At 75.0% G+C, this 22,384-nt stretch overlaps 1 protein-coding gene across 1 annotated transcript in view; it reads left to right on the top strand.

The window, feature by feature from the left end:
- The window catches only part of PIGN (phosphatidylinositol glycan anchor biosynthesis class N), a 158,250-nt gene that overhangs the window by 97,537 nt on the left and 38,329 nt on the right, over positions 1 to 22,384 (top strand). Inside the window, exon 25 of the mRNA XM_048508505.1 lies at positions 21,157 to 21,230. Within this exon, the coding sequence (XP_048364462.1) occupies positions 21,157 to 21,230 (74 nt within the window). The remainder of the gene's footprint in view (positions 1 to 21,156; positions 21,231 to 22,384) is intronic.

Genomic DNA, 22,384 nt, shown 5'->3' with positions numbered 1-22,384 from the left:
CCCCCCCCCCCCCACCCCCCCCCCCCCCCACCCCCCCCCCCCCCCACCCCCCCCCCCCCCCACCCCCCCCCCCCCCCACCCCCCCCCCCCCCCACCCCCCCCCCCCCCCACCCCCCCCCCCCCCCACCCCCCCCCCCCCCCACCCCCCCCCCCCCCCACCCCCCCCCCCCCCCACCCCCCCCCCCCCCCACCCCCCCCCCCCCCCACCCCCCCCCCCCCCCACCCCCCCCCCCCCCCACCCCCCCCCCCCCCCACCCCCCCCCCCCCCCACCCCCCCCCCCCCCCACCCCCCCCCCCCCCCACCCCCCCCCCCCCCCACCCCCCCCCCCCCCCACCCCCCCCCCCCCCCACCCCCCCCCCCCCCCACCCCCCCCCCCCCCCACCCCCCCCCCCCCCCACCCCCCCCCCCCCCCACCCCCCCCCCCCCCCACCCCCCCCCCCCCCCACCCCCCCCCCCCCCCACCCCCCCCCCCCCCCACCCCCCCCCCCCCCCACCCCCCCCCCCCCCCACCCCCCCCCCCCCCCACCCCCCCCCCCCCCCACCCCCCCCCCCCCCCACCCCCCCCCCCCCCCACCCCCCCCCCCCCCCACCCCCCCCCCCCCCCACCCCCCCCCCCCCCCACCCCCCCCCCCCCCCACCCCCCCCCCCCCCCACCCCCCCCCCCCCCCACCCCCCCCCCCCCCCACCCCCCCCCCCCCCCACCCCCCCCCCCCCCCACCCCCCCCCCCCCCCACCCCCCCCCCCCCCCACCCCCCCCCCCCCCCACCCCCCCCCCCCCCCACCCCCCCCCCCCCCCACCCCCCCCCCCCCCCACCCCCCCCCCCCCCCACCCCCCCCCCCCCCCACCCCCCCCCCCCCCCACCCCCCCCCCCCCCCACCCCCCCCCCCCCCCACCCCCCCCCCCCCCCACCCCCCCCCCCCCCCACCCCCCCCCCCCCCCACCCCCCCCCCCCCCCACCCCCCCCCCCCCCCACCCCCCCCCCCCCCCACCCCCCCCCCCCCCCACCCCCCCCCCCCCCCACCCCCCCCCCCCCCCACCCCCCCCCCCCCCCACCCCCCCCCCCCCCCACCCCCCCCCCCCCCCACCCCCCCCCCCCCCCACCCCCCCCCCCCCCCACCCCCCCCCCCCCCCACCCCCCCCCCCCCCCACCCCCCCCCCCCCCCACCCCCCCCCCCCCCCACCCCCCCCCCCCCCCACCCCCCCCCCCCCCCACCCCCCCCCCCCCCCACCCCCCCCCCCCCCCACCCCCCCCCCCCCCCACCCCCCCCCCCCCCCACCCCCCCCCCCCCCCACCCCCCCCCCCCCCCACCCCCCCCCCCCCCCACCCCCCCCCCCCCCCACCCCCCCCCCCCCCCACCCCCCCCCCCCCCCACCCCCCCCCCCCCCCACCCCCCCCCCCCCCCACCCCCCCCCCCCCCCACCCCCCCCCCCCCCCACCCCCCCCCCCCCCCACCCCCCCCCCCCCCCACCCCCCCCCCCCCCCACCCCCCCCCCCCCCCACCCCCCCCCCCCCCCACCCCCCCCCCCCCCCACCCCCCCCCCCCCCCACCCCCCCCCCCCCCCACCCCCCCCCCCCCCCACCCCCCCCCCCCCCCACCCCCCCCCCCCCCCACCCCCCCCCCCCCCCACCCCCCCCCCCCCCCACCCCCCCCCCCCCCCACCCCCCCCCCCCCCCACCCCCCCCCCCCCCCACCCCCCCCCCCCCCCACCCCCCCCCCCCCCCACCCCCCCCCCCCCCCACCCCCCCCCCCCCCCACCCCCCCCCCCCCCCACCCCCCCCCCCCCCCACCCCCCCCCCCCCCCACCCCCCCCCCCCCCCACCCCCCCCCCCCCCCACCCCCCCCCCCCCCCACCCCCCCCCCCCCCCACCCCCCCCCCCCCCCACCCCCCCCCCCCCCCACCCCCCCCCCCCCCCACCCCCCCCCCCCCCCACCCCCCCCCCCCCCCACCCCCCCCCCCCCCCACCCCCCCCCCCCCCCACCCCCCCCCCCCCCCACCCCCCCCCCCCCCCACCCCCCCCCCCCCCCACCCCCCCCCCCCCCCACCCCCCCCCCCCCCCACCCCCCCCCCCCCCCACCCCCCCCCCCCCCCACCCCCCCCCCCCCCCACCCCCCCCCCCCCCCACCCCCCCCCCCCCCCACCCCCCCCCCCCCCCACCCCCCCCCCCCCCCACCCCCCCCCCCCCCCACCCCCCCCCCCCCCCACCCCCCCCCCCCCCCACCCCCCCCCCCCCCCACCCCCCCCCCCCCCCACCCCCCCCCCCCCCCACCCCCCCCCCCCCCCACCCCCCCCCCCCCCCACCCCCCCCCCCCCCCACCCCCCCCCCCCCCCACCCCCCCCCCCCCCCACCCCCCCCCCCCCCCACCCCCCCCCCCCCCCACCCCCCCCCCCCCCCACCCCCCCCCCCCCCCACCCCCCCCCCCCCCCACCCCCCCCCCCCCCCACCCCCCCCCCCCCCCACCCCCCCCCCCCCCCACCCCCCCCCCCCCCCACCCCCCCCCCCCCCCACCCCCCCCCCCCCCCACCCCCCCCCCCCCCCACCCCCCCCCCCCCCCACCCCCCCCCCCCCCCACCCCCCCCCCCCCCCACCCCCCCCCCCCCCCACCCCCCCCCCCCCCCACCCCCCCCCCCCCCCACCCCCCCCCCCCCCCACCCCCCCCCCCCCCCACCCCCCCCCCCCCCCACCCCCCCCCCCCCCCACCCCCCCCCCCCCCCACCCCCCCCCCCCCCCACCCCCCCCCCCCCCCACCCCCCCCCCCCCCCACCCCCCCCCCCCCCCACCCCCCCCCCCCCCCACCCCCCCCCCCCCCCACCCCCCCCCCCCCCCACCCCCCCCCCCCCCCACCCCCCCCCCCCCCCACCCCCCCCCCCCCCCACCCCCCCCCCCCCCCACCCCCCCCCCCCCCCACCCCCCCCCCCCCCCACCCCCCCCCCCCCCCACCCCCCCCCCCCCCCACCCCCCCCCCCCCCCACCCCCCCCCCCCCCCACCCCCCCCCCCCCCCACCCCCCCCCCCCCCCACCCCCCCCCCCCCCCACCCCCCCCCCCCCCCACCCCCCCCCCCCCCCACCCCCCCCCCCCCCCACCCCCCCCCCCCCCCACCCCCCCCCCCCCCCACCCCCCCCCCCCCCCACCCCCCCCCCCCCCCACCCCCCCCCCCCCCCACCCCCCCCCCCCCCCACCCCCCCCCCCCCCCACCCCCCCCCCCCCCCACCCCCCCCCCCCCCCACCCCCCCCCCCCCCCACCCCCCCCCCCCCCCACCCCCCCCCCCCCCCACCCCCCCCCCCCCCCACCCCCCCCCCCCCCCACCCCCCCCCCCCCCCACCCCCCCCCCCCCCCACCCCCCCCCCCCCCCACCCCCCCCCCCCCCCACCCCCCCCCCCCCCCACCCCCCCCCCCCCCCACCCCCCCCCCCCCCCACCCCCCCCCCCCCCCACCCCCCCCCCCCCCCACCCCCCCCCCCCCCCACCCCCCCCCCCCCCCACCCCCCCCCCCCCCCACCCCCCCCCCCCCCCACCCCCCCCCCCCCCCACCCCCCCCCCCCCCCACCCCCCCCCCCCCCCACCCCCCCCCCCCCCCACCCCCCCCCCCCCCCACCCCCCCCCCCCCCCACCCCCCCCCCCCCCCACCCCCCCCCCCCCCCACCCCCCCCCCCCCCCACCCCCCCCCCCCCCCACCCCCCCCCCCCCCCACCCCCCCCCCCCCCCACCCCCCCCCCCCCCCACCCCCCCCCCCCCCCACCCCCCCCCCCCCCCACCCCCCCCCCCCCCCACCCCCCCCCCCCCCCACCCCCCCCCCCCCCCACCCCCCCCCCCCCCCACCCCCCCCCCCCCCCACCCCCCCCCCCCCCCACCCCCCCCCCCCCCCACCCCCCCCCCCCCCCACCCCCCCCCCCCCCCACCCCCCCCCCCCCCCACCCCCCCCCCCCCCCACCCCCCCCCCCCCCCACCCCCCCCCCCCCCCACCCCCCCCCCCCCCCACCCCCCCCCCCCCCCACCCCCCCCCCCCCCCACCCCCCCCCCCCCCCACCCCCCCCCCCCCCCACCCCCCCCCCCCCCCACCCCCCCCCCCCCCCACCCCCCCCCCCCCCCACCCCCCCCCCCCCCCACCCCCCCCCCCCCCCACCCCCCCCCCCCCCCACCCCCCCCCCCCCCCACCCCCCCCCCCCCCCACCCCCCCCCCCCCCCACCCCCCCCCCCCCCCACCCCCCCCCCCCCCCACCCCCCCCCCCCCCCACCCCCCCCCCCCCCCACCCCCCCCCCCCCCCACCCCCCCCCCCCCCCACCCCCCCCCCCCCCCACCCCCCCCCCCCCCCACCCCCCCCCCCCCCCACCCCCCCCCCCCCCCACCCCCCCCCCCCCCCACCCCCCCCCCCCCCCACCCCCCCCCCCCCCCACCCCCCCCCCCCCCCACCCCCCCCCCCCCCCACCCCCCCCCCCCCCCACCCCCCCCCCCCCCCACCCCCCCCCCCCCCCACCCCCCCCCCCCCCCACCCCCCCCCCCCCCCACCCCCCCCCCCCCCCACCCCCCCCCCCCCCCACCCCCCCCCCCCCCCACCCCCCCCCCCCCCCACCCCCCCCCCCCCCCACCCCCCCCCCCCCCCACCCCCCCCCCCCCCCACCCCCCCCCCCCCCCACCCCCCCCCCCCCCCACCCCCCCCCCCCCCCACCCCCCCCCCCCCCCACCCCCCCCCCCCCCCACCCCCCCCCCCCCCCACCCCCCCCCCCCCCCACCCCCCCCCCCCCCCACCCCCCCCCCCCCCCACCCCCCCCCCCCCCCACCCCCCCCCCCCCCCACCCCCCCCCCCCCCCACCCCCCCCCCCCCCCACCCCCCCCCCCCCCCACCCCCCCCCCCCCCCACCCCCCCCCCCCCCCACCCCCCCCCCCCCCCACCCCCCCCCCCCCCCACCCCCCCCCCCCCCCACCCCCCCCCCCCCCCACCCCCCCCCCCCCCCACCCCCCCCCCCCCCCACCCCCCCCCCCCCCCACCCCCCCCCCCCCCCACCCCCCCCCCCCCCCACCCCCCCCCCCCCCCACCCCCCCCCCCCCCCACCCCCCCCCCCCCCCACCCCCCCCCCCCCCCACCCCCCCCCCCCCCCACCCCCCCCCCCCCCCACCCCCCCCCCCCCCCACCCCCCCCCCCCCCCACCCCCCCCCCCCCCCACCCCCCCCCCCCCCCACCCCCCCCCCCCCCCACCCCCCCCCCCCCCCACCCCCCCCCCCCCCCACCCCCCCCCCCCCCCACCCCCCCCCCCCCCCACCCCCCCCCCCCCCCACCCCCCCCCCCCCCCACCCCCCCCCCCCCCCACCCCCCCCCCCCCCCACCCCCCCCCCCCCCCACCCCCCCCCCCCCCCACCCCCCCCCCCCCCCACCCCCCCCCCCCCCCACCCCCCCCCCCCCCCACCCCCCCCCCCCCCCACCCCCCCCCCCCCCCACCCCCCCCCCCCCCCACCCCCCCCCCCCCCCACCCCCCCCCCCCCCCACCCCCCCCCCCCCCCACCCCCCCCCCCCCCCACCCCCCCCCCCCCCCACCCCCCCCCCCCCCCACCCCCCCCCCCCCCCACCCCCCCCCCCCCCCACCCCCCCCCCCCCCCACCCCCCCCCCCCCCCACCCCCCCCCCCCCCCACCCCCCCCCCCCCCCACCCCCCCCCCCCCCCACCCCCCCCCCCCCCCACCCCCCCCCCCCCCCACCCCCCCCCCCCCCCACCCCCCCCCCCCCCCACCCCCCCCCCCCCCCACCCCCCCCCCCCCCCACCCCCCCCCCCCCCCACCCCCCCCCCCCCCCACCCCCCCCCCCCCCCACCCCCCCCCCCCCCCACCCCCCCCCCCCCCCACCCCCCCCCCCCCCCACCCCCCCCCCCCCCCACCCCCCCCCCCCCCCACCCCCCCCCCCCCCCACCCCCCCCCCCCCCCACCCCCCCCCCCCCCCACCCCCCCCCCCCCCCACCCCCCCCCCCCCCCACCCCCCCCCCCCCCCACCCCCCCCCCCCCCCACCCCCCCCCCCCCCCACCCCCCCCCCCCCCCACCCCCCCCCCCCCCCACCCCCCCCCCCCCCCACCCCCCCCCCCCCCCACCCCCCCCCCCCCCCACCCCCCCCCCCCCCCACCCCCCCCCCCCCCCACCCCCCCCCCCCCCCACCCCCCCCCCCCCCCACCCCCCCCCCCCCCCACCCCCCCCCCCCCCCACCCCCCCCCCCCCCCACCCCCCCCCCCCCCCACCCCCCCCCCCCCCCACCCCCCCCCCCCCCCACCCCCCCCCCCCCCCACCCCCCCCCCCCCCCACCCCCCCCCCCCCCCACCCCCCCCCCCCCCCACCCCCCCCCCCCCCCACCCCCCCCCCCCCCCACCCCCCCCCCCCCCCACCCCCCCCCCCCCCCACCCCCCCCCCCCCCCACCCCCCCCCCCCCCCACCCCCCCCCCCCCCCACCCCCCCCCCCCCCCACCCCCCCCCCCCCCCACCCCCCCCCCCCCCCACCCCCCCCCCCCCCCACCCCCCCCCCCCCCCACCCCCCCCCCCCCCCACCCCCCCCCCCCCCCACCCCCCCCCCCCCCCACCCCCCCCCCCCCCCACCCCCCCCCCCCCCCACCCCCCCCCCCCCCCACCCCCCCCCCCCCCCACCCCCCCCCCCCCCCACCCCCCCCCCCCCCCACCCCCCCCCCCCCCCACCCCCCCCCCCCCCCACCCCCCCCCCCCCCCACCCCCCCCCCCCCCCACCCCCCCCCCCCCCCACCCCCCCCCCCCCCCACCCCCCCCCCCCCCCACCCCCCCCCCCCCCCACCCCCCCCCCCCCCCACCCCCCCCCCCCCCCACCCCCCCCCCCCCCCACCCCCCCCCCCCCCCACCCCCCCCCCCCCCCACCCCCCCCCCCCCCCACCCCCCCCCCCCCCCACCCCCCCCCCCCCCCACCCCCCCCCCCCCCCACCCCCCCCCCCCCCCACCCCCCCCCCCCCCCACCCCCCCCCCCCCCCACCCCCCCCCCCCCCCACCCCCCCCCCCCCCCACCCCCCCCCCCCCCCACCCCCCCCCCCCCCCACCCCCCCCCCCCCCCACCCCCCCCCCCCCCCACCCCCCCCCCCCCCCACCCCCCCCCCCCCCCACCCCCCCCCCCCCCCACCCCCCCCCCCCCCCACCCCCCCCCCCCCCCACCCCCCCCCCCCCCCACCCCCCCCCCCCCCCACCCCCCCCCCCCCCCACCCCCCCCCCCCCCCACCCCCCCCCCCCCCCACCCCCCCCCCCCCCCACCCCCCCCCCCCCCCACCCCCCCCCCCCCCCACCCCCCCCCCCCCCCACCCCCCCCCCCCCCCACCCCCCCCCCCCCCCACCCCCCCCCCCCCCCACCCCCCCCCCCCCCCACCCCCCCCCCCCCCCACCCCCCCCCCCCCCCACCCCCCCCCCCCCCCACCCCCCCCCCCCCCCACCCCCCCCCCCCCCCACCCCCCCCCCCCCCCACCCCCCCCCCCCCCCACCCCCCCCCCCCCCCACCCCCCCCCCCCCCCACCCCCCCCCCCCCCCACCCCCCCCCCCCCCCACCCCCCCCCCCCCCCACCCCCCCCCCCCCCCACCCCCCCCCCCCCCCACCCCCCCCCCCCCCCACCCCCCCCCCCCCCCACCCCCCCCCCCCCCCACCCCCCCCCCCCCCCACCCCCCCCCCCCCCCACCCCCCCCCCCCCCCACCCCCCCCCCCCCCCACCCCCCCCCCCCCCCACCCCCCCCCCCCCCCACCCCCCCCCCCCCCCACCCCCCCCCCCCCCCACCCCCCCCCCCCCCCACCCCCCCCCCCCCCCACCCCCCCCCCCCCCCACCCCCCCCCCCCCCCACCCCCCCCCCCCCCCACCCCCCCCCCCCCCCACCCCCCCCCCCCCCCACCCCCCCCCCCCCCCACCCCCCCCCCCCCCCACCCCCCCCCCCCCCCACCCCCCCCCCCCCCCACCCCCCCCCCCCCCCACCCCCCCCCCCCCCCACCCCCCCCCCCCCCCACCCCCCCCCCCCCCCACCCCCCCCCCCCCCCACCCCCCCCCCCCCCCACCCCCCCCCCCCCCCACCCCCCCCCCCCCCCACCCCCCCCCCCCCCCACCCCCCCCCCCCCCCACCCCCCCCCCCCCCCACCCCCCCCCCCCCCCACCCCCCCCCCCCCCCACCCCCCCCCCCCCCCACCCCCCCCCCCCCCCACCCCCCCCCCCCCCCACCCCCCCCCCCCCCCACCCCCCCCCCCCCCCACCCCCCCCCCCCCCCACCCCCCCCCCCCCCCACCCCCCCCCCCCCCCACCCCCCCCCCCCCCCACCCCCCCCCCCCCCCACCCCCCCCCCCCCCCACCCCCCCCCCCCCCCACCCCCCCCCCCCCCCACCCCCCCCCCCCCCCACCCCCCCCCCCCCCCACCCCCCCCCCCCCCCACCCCCCCCCCCCCCCACCCCCCCCCCCCCCCACCCCCCCCCCCCCCCACCCCCCCCCCCCCCCACCCCCCCCCCCCCCCACCCCCCCCCCCCCCCACCCCCCCCCCCCCCCACCCCCCCCCCCCCCCACCCCCCCCCCCCCCCACCCCCCCCCCCCCCCACCCCCCCCCCCCCCCACCCCCCCCCCCCCCCACCCCCCCCCCCCCCCACCCCCCCCCCCCCCCACCCCCCCCCCCCCCCACCCCCCCCCCCCCCCACCCCCCCCCCCCCCCACCCCCCCCCCCCCCCACCCCCCCCCCCCCCCACCCCCCCCCCCCCCCACCCCCCCCCCCCCCCACCCCCCCCCCCCCCCACCCCCCCCCCCCCCCACCCCCCCCCCCCCCCACCCCCCCCCCCCCCCACCCCCCCCCCCCCCCACCCCCCCCCCCCCCCACCCCCCCCCCCCCCCACCCCCCCCCCCCCCCACCCCCCCCCCCCCCCACCCCCCCCCCCCCCCACCCCCCCCCCCCCCCACCCCCCCCCCCCCCCACCCCCCCCCCCCCCCACCCCCCCCCCCCCCCACCCCCCCCCCCCCCCACCCCCCCCCCCCCCCACCCCCCCCCCCCCCCACCCCCCCCCCCCCCCACCCCCCCCCCCCCCCACCCCCCCCCCCCCCCACCCCCCCCCCCCCCCACCCCCCCCCCCCCCCACCCCCCCCCCCCCCCACCCCCCCCCCCCCCCACCCCCCCCCCCCCCCACCCCCCCCCCCCCCCACCCCCCCCCCCCCCCACCCCCCCCCCCCCCCACCCCCCCCCCCCCCCACCCCCCCCCCCCCCCACCCCCCCCCCCCCCCACCCCCCCCCCCCCCCACCCCCCCCCCCCCCCACCCCCCCCCCCCCCCACCCCCCCCCCCCCCCACCCCCCCCCCCCCCCACCCCCCCCCCCCCCCACCCCCCCCCCCCCCCACCCCCCCCCCCCCCCACCCCCCCCCCCCCCCACCCCCCCCCCCCCCCACCCCCCCCCCCCCCCACCCCCCCCCCCCCCCACCCCCCCCCCCCCCCACCCCCCCCCCCCCCCACCCCCCCCCCCCCCCACCCCCCCCCCCCCCCACCCCCCCCCCCCCCCACCCCCCCCCCCCCCCACCCCCCCCCCCCCCCACCCCCCCCCCCCCCCACCCCCCCCCCCCCCCACCCCCCCCCCCCCCCACCCCCCCCCCCCCCCACCCCCCCCCCCCCCCACCCCCCCCCCCCCCCACCCCCCCCCCCCCCCACCCCCCCCCCCCCCCACCCCCCCCCCCCCCCACCCCCCCCCCCCCCCACCCCCCCCCCCCCCCACCCCCCCCCCCCCCCACCCCCCCCCCCCCCCACCCCCCCCCCCCCCCACCCCCCCCCCCCCCCACCCCCCCCCCCCCCCACCCCCCCCCCCCCCCACCCCCCCCCCCCCCCACCCCCCCCCCCCCCCACCCCCCCCCCCCCCCACCCCCCCCCCCCCCCACCCCCCCCCCCCCCCACCCCCCCCCCCCCCCACCCCCCCCCCCCCCCACCCCCCCCCCCCCCCACCCCCCCCCCCCCCCACCCCCCCCCCCCCCCACCCCCCCCCCCCCCCACCCCCCCCCCCCCCCACCCCCCCCCCCCCCCACCCCCCCCCCCCCCCACCCCCCCCCCCCCCCACCCCCCCCCCCCCCCACCCCCCCCCCCCCCCACCCCCCCCCCCCCCCACCCCCCCCCCCCCCCACCCCCCCCCCCCCCCACCCCCCCCCCCCCCCACCCCCCCCCCCCCCCACCCCCCCCCCCCCCCACCCCCCCCCCCCCCCACCCCCCCCCCCCCCCACCCCCCCCCCCCCCCACCCCCCCCCCCCCCCACCCCCCCCCCCCCCCACCCCCCCCCCCCCCCACCCCCCCCCCCCCCCACCCCCCCCCCCCCCCACCCCCCCCCCCCCCCACCCCCCCCCCCCCCCACCCCCCCCCCCCCCCACCCCCCCCCCCCCCCACCCCCCCCCCCCCCCACCCCCCCCCCCCCCCACCCCCCCCCCCCCCCACCCCCCCCCCCCCCCACCCCCCCCCCCCCCCACCCCCCCCCCCCCCCACCCCCCCCCCCCCCCACCCCCCCCCCCCCCCACCCCCCCCCCCCCCCACCCCCCCCCCCCCCCACCCCCCCCCCCCCCCACCCCCCCCCCCCCCCACCCCCCCCCCCCCCCACCCCCCCCCCCCCCCACCCCCCCCCCCCCCCACCCCCCCCCCCCCCCACCCCCCCCCCCCCCCACCCCCCCCCCCCCCCACCCCCCCCCCCCCCCACCCCCCCCCCCCCCCACCCCCCCCCCCCCCCACCCCCCCCCCCCCCCACCCCCCCCCCCCCCCACCCCCCCCCCCCCCCACCCCCCCCCCCCCCCACCCCCCCCCCCCCCCACCCCCCCCCCCCCCCACCCCCCCCCCCCCCCACCCCCCCCCCCCCCCACCCCCCCCCCCCCCCACCCCCCCCCCCCCCCACCCCCCCCCCCCCCCACCCCCCCCCCCCCCCACCCCCCCCCCCCCCCACCCCCCCCCCCCCCCACCCCCCCCCCCCCCCACCCCCCCCCCCCCCCACCCCCCCCCCCCCCCACCCCCCCCCCCCCCCACCCCCCCCCCCCCCCACCCCCCCCCCCCCCCACCCCCCCCCCCCCCCACCCCCCCCCCCCCCCACCCCCCCCCCCCCCCACCCCCCCCCCCCCCCACCCCCCCCCCCCCCCACCCCCCCCCCCCCCCACCCCCCCCCCCCCCCACCCCCCCCCCCCCCCACCCCCCCCCCCCCCCACCCCCCCCCCCCCCCACCCCCCCCCCCCCCCACCCCCCCCCCCCCCCACCCCCCCCCCCCCCCACCCCCCCCCCCCCCCACCCCCCCCCCCCCCCACCCCCCCCCCCCCCCACCCCCCCCCCCCCCCACCCCCCCCCCCCCCCACCCCCCCCCCCCCCCACCCCCCCCCCCCCCCACCCCCCCCCCCCCCCACCCCCCCCCCCCCCCACCCCCCCCCCCCCCCACCCCCCCCCCCCCCCACCCCCCCCCCCCCCCACCCCCCCCCCCCCCCACCCCCCCCCCCCCCCACCCCCCCCCCCCCCCACCCCCCCCCCCCCCCACCCCCCCCCCCCCCCACCCCCCCCCCCCCCCACCCCCCCCCCCCCCCACCCCCCCCCCCCCCCACCCCCCCCCCCCCCCACCCCCCCCCCCCCCCACCCCCCCCCCCCCCCACCCCCCCCCCCCCCCACCCCCCCCCCCCCCCACCCCCCCCCCCCCCCACCCCCCCCCCCCCCCACCCCCCCCCCCCCCCACCCCCCCCCCCCCCCACCCCCCCCCCCCCCCACCCCCCCCCCCCCCCACCCCCCCCCCCCCCCACCCCCCCCCCCCCCCACCCCCCCCCCCCCCCACCCCCCCCCCCCCCCACCCCCCCCCCCCCCCACCCCCCCCCCCCCCCACCCCCCCCCCCCCCCACCCCCCCCCCCCCCCACCCCCCCCCCCCCCCACCCCCCCCCCCCCCCACCCCCCCCCCCCCCCACCCCCCCCCCCCCCCACCCCCCCCCCCCCCCACCCCCCCCCCCCCCCACCCCCCCCCCCCCCCACCCCCCCCCCCCCCCACCCCCCCCCCCCCCCACCCCCCCCCCCCCCCACCCCCCCCCCCCCCCACCCCCCCCCCCCCCCACCCCCCCCCCCCCCCACCCCCCCCCCCCCCCACCCCCCCCCCCCCCCACCCCCCCCCCCCCCCACCCCCCCCCCCCCCCACCCCCCCCCCCCCCCACCCCCCCCCCCCCCCACCCCCCCCCCCCCCCACCCCCCCCCCCCCCCACCCCCCCCCCCCCCCACCCCCCCCCCCCCCCACCCCCCCCCCCCCCCACCCCCCCCCCCCCCCACCCCCCCCCCCCCCCACCCCCCCCCCCCCCCACCCCCCCCCCCCCCCACCCCCCCCCCCCCCCACCCCCCCCCCCCCCCACCCCCCCCCCCCCCCACCCCCCCCCCCCCCCACCCCCCCCCCCCCCCACCCCCCCCCCCCCCCACCCCCCCCCCCCCCCACCCCCCCCCCCCCCCACCCCCCCCCCCCCCCACCCCCCCCCCCCCCCACCCCCCCCCCCCCCCACCCCCCCCCCCCCCCACCCCCCCCCCCCCCCACCCCCCCCCCCCCCCACCCCCCCCCCCCCCCACCCCCCCCCCCCCCCACCCCCCCCCCCCCCCACCCCCCCCCCCCCCCACCCCCCCCCCCCCCCACCCCCCCCCCCCCCCACCCCCCCCCCCCCCCACCCCCCCCCCCCCCCACCCCCCCCCCCCCCCACCCCCCCCCCCCCCCACCCCCCCCCCCCCCCACCCCCCCCCCCCCCCACCCCCCCCCCCCCCCACCCCCCCCCCCCCCCACCCCCCCCCCCCCCCACCCCCCCCCCCCCCCACCCCCCCCCCCCCCCACCCCCCCCCCCCCCCACCCCCCCCCCCCCCCACCCCCCCCCCCCCCCACCCCCCCCCCCCCCCACCCCCCCCCCCCCCCACCCCCCCCCCCCCCCACCCCCCCCCCCCCCCACCCCCCCCCCCCCCCACCCCCCCCCCCCCCCACCCCCCCCCCCCCCCACCCCCCCCCCCCCCCACCCCCCCCCCCCCCCACCCCCCCCCCCCCCCACCCCCCCCCCCCCCCACCCCCCCCCCCCCCCACCCCCCCCCCCCCCCACCCCCCCCCCCCCCCACCCCCCCCCCCCCCCACCCCCCCCCCCCCCCACCCCCCCCCCCCCCCACCCCCCCCCCCCCCCACCCCCCCCCCCCCCCACCCCCCCCCCCCCCCACCCCCCCCCCCCCCCACCCCCCCCCCCCCCCACCCCCCCCCCCCCCCACCCCCCCCCCCCCCCACCCCCCCCCCCCCCCACCCCCCCCCCCCCCCACCCCCCCCCCCCCCCACCCCCCCCCCCCCCCACCCCCCCCCCCCCCCACCCCCCCCCCCCCCCACCCCCCCCCCCCCCCACCCCCCCCCCCCCCCACCCCCCCCCCCCCCCACCCCCCCCCCCCCCCACCCCCCCCCCCCCCCACCCCCCCCCCCCCCCACCCCCCCCCCCCCCCACCCCCCCCCCCCCCCACCCCCCCCCCCCCCCACCCCCCCCCCCCCCCACCCCCCCCCCCCCCCACCCCCCCCCCCCCCCACCCCCCCCCCCCCCCACCCCCCCCCCCCCCCACCCCCCCCCCCCCCCACCCCCCCCCCCCCCCACCCCCCCCCCCCCCCACCCCCCCCCCCCCCCACCCCCCCCCCCCCCCACCCCCCCCCCCCCCCACCCCCCCCCCCCCCCACCCCCCCCCCACTGCACTTGGGATCTGTAGTTGACTTTTCAATTCTGGCTTTGATGGCATTTGTTCGAATTGCTTGTTGTTGTTGTTGTTATTATTAAACATTCATATTTTAATAAATGATAGTCACTGGCCGTGTAACAGAGTTATGTTGAAAGAGAAAAACAAATCTGCCCCCAGGCTTATTATCCTGGTTGTAGACCTGACTTAGAAATAATAGCCCAATAAAACCAAATTATCCAGAAAATAAAAAAATGGACTGAAAGCAAAATTCTATTAAAATCTATGATCTGGTTCCCAGTTAGACCTTTGCGGGTTTCTATGGCACTGGGGGTTAGTTTATGTGCAGTTTATTATTTCTATCTGAGACAATTTTATTCAGGTAGCCACAGTTGAAAGCGGAGAAGGCGATGTGACGGGATGGGTATGTTCCTCCCTTCCAGCAGTGACTGGCATGTGTCAGTGAGCCATCATAGATCAAAAGCTACAGACAGAAATTTCACAGTACCCCATCATGTCATCTCCAATACCCATATCCATTGGGTTGGTTTTGTGCATTTTGGCTGTGAGCAGTGGTGGGATCCAAAAATTTTAGTAACAGGTTCCCATGATGGTGGGATTCAAACGGTGGCATAGCACCAATGGGGAGGGGTGGGGCAATCCAGGGGCGTGGCCCGCCATTCTGGGGCGGGGCATTCCTGGGCAGGGCTGTGGCAAGGACGCAGCCGCTGCGCCGGTCCTTGGGCGGGAAACGAATGCACGCAGGTGCAGGCTGCCACGCATGCCGGTGCACCTCCTGCTAGACTGCTTCAAGTTCTGCGCACTACTGCTGAGAGGAGGGGCGTCACTAAGGCAAAAATCACGTGGCAAAATCACCGATTAGTAACCCCCTCTCGGCACACACAAATAATTAGTAACCTACTCTCGGGAACCTGTGAGAACCTGCTGGATCCCACCTCTGGCTGTGAGTCCTTGTGAAATGATAAACATTCAGATGTGAACTGGTCTCTCAAGCTCCATGATTGCGCCCCGCACACTTCCACCAGTGCTAATTCTTGTGCTATAATGAACGGGGATCATGATCCAATCACACACACACACACACACACACACACACACACACACACACACACACACACACACACACACACACACACACACACACACACACACACCACCCCGATCAGTGGGATGAAGAGTCTTAATGTGGGATGTAGGGAGGGGAAAAGGTAACCCATAATCAGTGGAAATGGCTGTTAAATGTGAAATACTTAACTTGGTTTTTTAAAAAACATTATTATTTTACAAAAAATGTTTAGAGAATGGAGGGGTGATGAAATGGAAAAGCAGCTTTTAAAAGCCAAACAGCAGACACACACATTACTGATCCTGGGTTGTATCAGAGGTCAGAGCCGTAGCAAGGGGGAACTGGGCCCGGGGCGCACATGCGTCCTGCGCCCCTGCCACGCATATGCTCTGCGCCCCTGCCATGCCCCAGTCACGCCCCTGCATCAGCGCATGCCTGGTGTGTCACGCCCCCCGGGCCCCTTGGCGCTACACCACTGTCAGAGGTAGTAGATCAAAAAAAGAGAGACCCAAACCAGTTTGCCTGAGGAATTAAAGATCTCTAGAAGTTGGTGGAGAGGCTAGAACTAGACCCTGTCTGCCCTAATGCAAGCAGTTGCCTAGCAATCGCTCCTTTTGAAGGCTCATCTGTTCAAAAGCGCCATTTTCTCCAGAAGTCTCCAGAATACTTATCTTGTCCAGCCTAAATTAAGCAATTTAAAATTTAAATTTCATTGATTTCCACAGGATATTTAAGGACCTGCCTAAAGTTAAAAGTGCGTAAATTTGGACAGATTGCGTCCTAAATGCAGTCATTACCATGTTGGCGTAGTTCTCGACATTCACTAGTTTATGGGAAGCCTCTAGGTAGCCTTGTATTCCTTGACTGAGACTTATAGCTGCTGTACTTTTATAGCTTAAAATTATCAAAAAAAGACCCTCCCTCAACAGTTTGCAGCAAGCCCTGAATCTTATTCAACCTCTGGGCATGTTTTGAACTTTGAAGGGGGGGGGGGGTGATGGGTGCCCCCACAAAAAAAGCTGCCATGTAATAATGCCAGGCTTCAGGTGAGACTTGGGGATCTCCTGGAATCAAAGCTCATCTCCAGATGGCAAAGATCAGTCCCCCTCGTGAAAATGAAGGCTTTGAAGAGTGGGCAGTATGTCAGTGTACTCCCCCGAGGTCTCTGTCCTCCCCAGGCGCCACCCCCAAATCTCCAAGGGTTTCCAAATCCGGATCGGGCAACCCACCCACCCCCACTGGTGCCTAGTGAGGGGGACTACTGCCTTGTGATCTACTGAGGTGATCTACTGCCTTGGAAGTGAGGCAAATAACAAAATGGCTGCCATTGGGATGACAGCTACATAATGTTGGGGAGGGTATCTGTTTCCAAATGGTTATTCCCTGCAGATCCAAAGGTGAACTGGCTCTGCTGTAGCAACTCTTGCTCCAATGAAGTGGAAGAAAGGCAGGAGTGGCTTTTTATTTTGGGGGAGAATCAAGTAGCTTTTAATGTACATCACAGTATTATTCTGCCTTTAAGGAATGGTCTTAGAGGGAAGCATATATATATATAGGAGTATTTGCTTCCCTCTAATAGTATGCATGTATACTATTCCTAGGCTGACCAGACGTCCCGCTTTTGGCGGGACAGTCCCGCCTTAAAACAATTTGTCCCACGTCCCGCGGTTTTTTCCAAGTGTCCCGATTTTTGGAAGGCTGCCGCACTGCCTTCCGGGGCGCAAGGCAGTGCGGCAGCCTCCCGCGCGCGTGGCTGCAGGAGTGCACGGCCTTCTGGGGTGCTCCCATTTCCCGCCCTGTCACAGGGTGGGAAACGGAAGCACCCCAGAAGGCCGTGCGCTCCTGCGGCTGCGTGTGCAGCCACCCACCTACCCACCTGTCCCGGTTCACAAAGTTGACCATCTGGTCACCTTAACTATTCCCTCTATGTATACTATTCCCTCTATGTATGTATTCCCTCTAATAGTATGTATGCCACTCACTGCTTGCACTGCCACTCACACAGTCAGGAGTTCAAGCCCCCTGTGGGTCAGATATCCTGGCAGCTGGCTTATGGTCAACTCAGCCATCCATCCATTTCTTGGTCAGTAAATGAGTACCTAGCTCATAGCTAGGGGGTAAAGAATAGCCGGGAAAAGCAATGGCAAACTACCCCACAAAAACAGCTTGCCTATGAAATTGCTGCTTGCAGTGGTACCCCAGGGTCGAACACGACTGATGGGGAAACTTTACCTTTAAATGTACACACACACACATTCACACACCTTGAGTCTGAAGAAAGGAAATGGTGCATATACGCCACTTCCTTTCTTGAGATTCAAGATAGCTAACCTCACCACATCAGATTGCAATGACACAAAACGTAATCCAATTAACCGGTTGAAATTCCAGGTAATATCCAGGCAATACTAGGTAGACCTTTCCAAAGGTCTGGTCCAACCACGGGAGAAACTTAAGATCTACCAGTTCCCAAGTAGATGGTCCTAAGCAGTGGTGGGATCCAAAAATTTAGTAACAGGTTCCCATGGTGGTGGGATTCAAACTGTGGCGTAGCGCCAATGGGGATGGGCTGGGCATGATAGGGGCATGGTCGGGCATTCTGGGGCAGGGCATTCCTGGGCGGGGCTGTGGCAAGGACGCAGCCGCTGCGCCAGTCCTTGGGCAGGAAACGAATGCACGCAGGCGTAAGCTGCCACCTCCTGCTAGACTGCTTCAAGTTCTGCGGGCTACTGCTGAGAGGAGGGGTGTAACTAAGGCAAAAATCATGTGGCAAAATCACCAATTAGTAACCCCCTCTCGGCACATACAAATAATTAGTATCCTACTCTCAGGAACCTGTGAGAACCTGCTGGATCCCACCTCTGGTCCTAAGAGAGGAGCACTGTAGAGAAATCTCAGTGGAGGATGTAGCAAGCACATGGAAGTATACCGTTCAGAACTGAGGCCACTGAGGCCATGGGTTTCCTGTATGTTCCTATAAAATATTTACTCTGAGCATTTTAAAGACTTCAAACTTCTCACAGTCATCTGTGTAATAGCATCAGGTCCATTCGGAGCACGCTTTAAGCACCCATTTGCAGTTGTTAAACCCATCCTGAAGCACATTATTAACATTTAATTGCTGCACTCTGTCCTCCTGTCATGTCTTAACATCGCAAGTTATGAAAAGAGGTGTTGTTGAAACTGTGATGATCTCCAAAAATAAATCATTCAAAGGGAATCTTATACTGAAAATAGCAAAAATTGAGACTCAGTTATTACATCCCATTATCTGCCATGCATACATTTGAAAAGAAGCAAAAAATTAAAGACATCATAAATGTTATCCTGCCCATAAGCTAACATCTTTCTTTCTTTCTTTCTTTCTTTCTTTCTTTCTTTCTTTCTTTCTTTCTTTCTTTCTTTCTTTCTTTCTTTCTTTCTTTCTTTCTTTCTTTCTTTCTTTCTTTCTTTCTTTCTTTCTTTCTTTCTTTCTTTCTTTCTTTCTTTCTTTCTTTCTTTCTTTCTTACAACACCAATGTCGTAACTTTTGAGACACACTGGCTGAGGGCAAGCACAGAAAGGACGGCTCGTTCATCTCTTCCACTGCATAAAATCTGCATCTTATGGACAGATAGAAGGCGAAATCTTTCACATCTATGGTACCCTCATTGCAGAAATAAGTTAGGAGTTTATCCAATAATAAAGTCACTGCATCCTCTTTGCTTGCCCTGACCTGAATGGCCCAGGCCAGCCTGGTATTATCAGATCTCAGAGGCTAAATAGGGTCGGCCCTCATTAGTATTTGGATAGGAGACCATCAAGGAAGAAGAAGAAGAAGAGTTGGATTTATATCCCCCCCCCTTCTCTCCTGTCAGGAGACTCAAAGGGGCTTACAAACTCCCTTCCCTTCCCCCCCCCCCACAATAAACACCCTGTGAAGTAGGTGGGGCTGAGAGATCTCCAAAGAATTGTGACTAGCTCAAGGTCACCCAGCTGGCCTGTGTTGGAATGCACAGGCTAATCTGAATTCCCCAGATAAGCCTCCACAGCTCAAGCGGCAGAGCGGGGAATCAAACCTGGTTCCTCTAGATCAGGGGTCTTCAAACTATGGCCCTCCAGATGTTCGTGGACTACAATTCCCATCAGCCCCTGCTAGCATGGCCAATTTGGCTATGCTGGCAGGGGCTGGTGGGAATTGTAGTCCATGAACATCTGGAGAGCCGCAGGTTGCAGACCCCTGCTCTAGATTAGACTGATTAGACCTGCTCTTAACCACTATGCCACTGCTGCTCCTGTCTCAGGTCACTACACAGTCTCAGGTCACTACACAGAGGCAATGGCTAACCCCTTCTGAGAATCTCTTGCTTGGAAAACCCCACGGGGTTGCTAGAAGGTGGCTGAGAGGAGGGCCAAAAAAGACATCTCTGTGTATTGGCAGCACTAGGCTGGAACTCTGCAGTACAGAGAGAAACTGATTCATCTTTCTGGAAAGAGGGGAACAAGCATGAAATAGATTTATATGGGAATAAACGCATTGGCTAGTCTGAAGTAATGAGGAAGCATAAAATGTTTCCCAGAATGGCTTTCCTTGCTTGGATGGTGCTAGGATGAAAAGAGAGATTTTTTTGAGACAAGCTAGAAATTAGATTCCCAAATGTTTCACTCAGAGAAGAACTGAAATACCAAGATGCCGTCTAGAGGCACGGAGAGTGGTTAGAAAATCAAATTCAGTGCTATACTGTATAAGATATGGTGAAAAGTATCTGTAGTTTCTTGTTTTCTTGACAGAGTCATGGTTGCTGTGATCAGAATCCCCCCCCTACTCTTTGTAGTCCCATTCAGACAAATGCAGAGGGCACAATCCTCGCCCAAGCGTCGAGGCTCAACATGTTGTGATCTAGTGCTAATATGCTGGCTGTTTCCACATTCAGAAATATCCCAGAAGGAAATGTTTAGATTGGAACAATCATAAAAGAGAACCGTTGAGGTTGAGCAAGAATTGGAGGAAAGGGAGACATTGCCTTTGAAAGGAATGCAGAAAAGGTTGTTCAAAACAGTTATCTGAGCTTTGGAAACACGTCTGGAGAAAAACACAGTTGCCTGTTGTGGAACCGAATCGGCTGGTGTATCTGACCTGCTCCTGGCACGATTTTGCTTTGGGTATAGTGGTGCATTCTCTGTGATGATGGATAAATGGCACCAATTCACACAACCACTTGTATTTATGCTTTTATTTATTTACATTATTTATAGGCCGCAATTTCTGCCCTCCTGGACTTTTGGGGGGTCGGGGGGAGGCGGAGGTCAGGAAGCTTAAAAATCAGAAATAGTTAGATAGCTGTCGCATTATAATGAGATATTGCAATTCTGTATGCGTCTCCTGCTTACATCCTAAAATAAAAAGTGGGGTTCTAGTTCTTTTTGTTGCAGAGATATATGAAGACATGTGCAGGCTCTACATTTCTCATATCTATGCAGAGGTTCTCACCAGTTCCCGAGAATGGGTTACTAATTATTTGTGTGTGCCGAGAGGGGGTTACTAATTGGGTCTGCTTTTCCGTTAGAAATTCCATTAGGTCCAAAAATCATCAAGTCCTGTTGTTTCCTATGTGGCTGGTTAGCGAAGGTAGCGAAGGTAGAAAACGGGATAATTCTCCCTGTTGGGATGTTTTAAAAACATGTTTTAGAAATATGGTAAAGTTCCTTGTTTAAGAGAAAAGTATCCTTCTTTTGATTTCTAGAAACAAAATTAAGTATTTGAAAGTATTAAGTATTTGACAGGCAGTCCATTAGAGGAGAAGTAGTTGTTTCTGTTGGCAGTAGACGATAGGACTTGCTATAATGAGTTTAAATTATGGACAGAAAGATACCAGCTGGAAATTAGGAACTTTTTTTTTACAGTAAGAGTTTTTTACAGTAACAGAGAAATTATTAATGCCCCGCCCCCGTCGTGCCCCTCCCAGCCCCATTGGCGCTACGCCACTGCTTGAATCCCACCACCATGGGAACCTGTTACTAAAAAATTTGGATCCCACCACTGCCCAGAACCTTCTGCAAAACATTGGCATTCCATAGCCAATAAGTACAGGTTTCACCGCAGGCTACTCACAGTAGCTGCTCAGTGCAGCAAATGGCCTTTGAAGACAGAAAAGCCGAAAACAACTGGTATAACACTTTTTTCTGTATCTTAATGGTGTTTCCCAAATATTTACCATGCTGGATAGACTGGAACAAGGCCCGTTGGTATATCTTAAGTGTATTCCGTGAAACTGATGCTGCCCCGGCTGAATGTTGTGTGTCTGTTAAGCAGAAAAAAAATGTTTGGACTTTGGGATATGCTCGACTGCCTCTGTGAATATTAGCAACATTAATTTGGTTTGGAGCGGCTAATTACCATTAGCTTAATTCAGTTTCTGTGTCCCCAACAGATCGTTATCCCTTTTGTTCTTGTGTCATGTGCGTTTGAAGCTGTTCAAGTCACAACACAGCTACCATCGAAAAGGTATAGCAAACATTTCAAGTTGCTGTTGTTTTGGGGGGGCAAGAGAAAAATCTCCAGTCTCTTTTTTCTAAACCCCTAAACTGGACGCATCCTGTACCCTTCTCTGTTCGTTCTTCGGAAAATTCAAGGTGATTAAAATTCTGGATGTTCCCCGGCAAAACTGAAAAGATCTAATAACAGTAAATGTATTCTTACAATACATCTTGTATTGGTTGTACGTATTGAGTTGGATCATAAGTACAGCTAGCAGAATGAAACCCATGGCCTCCTGAAATTCTGTTTAGGTGATGTCAAGAGACCCCAGGAAAAGGCCGGGGGGAGGGGGGGCAAGAACGGTTGTCTGCAGGGGGAGGAGGAAATTTCGGATCCAACCCTTTAAACAGTAACAGTAATGTCCATTTGATCCTCAATATTGTGTTATTCTGAAGTTTTGTTCAAATACAAATAAGGCGTGTAAGAAAACTCGCATGGCTGGAAAATGGAATTTATCTGATGTTTTAATTTTCTGTGTGCTGAGGTAATTATTTAGTTATTAGCAGAGGTGGGATCCAGCAGGTTCTCACAGGTTCCCGAGAGTAGGTTACTAATTATTTGTGTGTGCTGAGAGGGGGTTACTAATTGGTGATGTTGCCAAGTGATTTTTGCCTTAGTTACGCCCCTCCTCTCAGCAGTAGCACGCAGTACTTGAAGCAGTCTAGCAGGAGGTGTACCGGCGTGTGTGAGCCTGCATGCATTCGTTTCCCGCCCAAGGACTGGTGCAGCAGCTGCATCCTTGCCACAGCTCCGCCCAGGAATGCCCCGCCCTGGAATGCCCAGCCACGCCCCCGTCGTGCCCCGTCCAGCCCCATTGGAGTTTGAATCCCACCACCATGGGAACCTGTTACTAAAATTTTTGGATCCCACCACTGGTTATTAGGTTTATATTCCATTTTCCCCTGGTCAGATGGGCTCACAACAAATAGCTTTACAATAATAAAGTCACATCACATTAAAATTCCAGTCACATTGGCACCTTGCAGGCAATAGGTGGTCAACCCATTTAAGGGGGGAACAAATAAAAAAAGATGAGGGAAGGGCACGGGAGCAAAAATGAAAGGGTCTCGCCAAATGCCTCTGCGAACAAGTCCAGACTTTTTTCCCGTAAAGAAGAAAGG

This window comes from Sphaerodactylus townsendi, linkage group LG09 (genome assembly GCF_021028975.2).
Source record: "Sphaerodactylus townsendi isolate TG3544 linkage group LG09, MPM_Stown_v2.3, whole genome shotgun sequence".
NCBI classification, from domain to species: Eukaryota; Metazoa; Chordata; class Lepidosauria; order Squamata; family Sphaerodactylidae; genus Sphaerodactylus; species Sphaerodactylus townsendi.
Note: the sequence above shows the minus strand (reverse complement) of the source record. Positions and strands in the feature narration are given on the sequence as shown.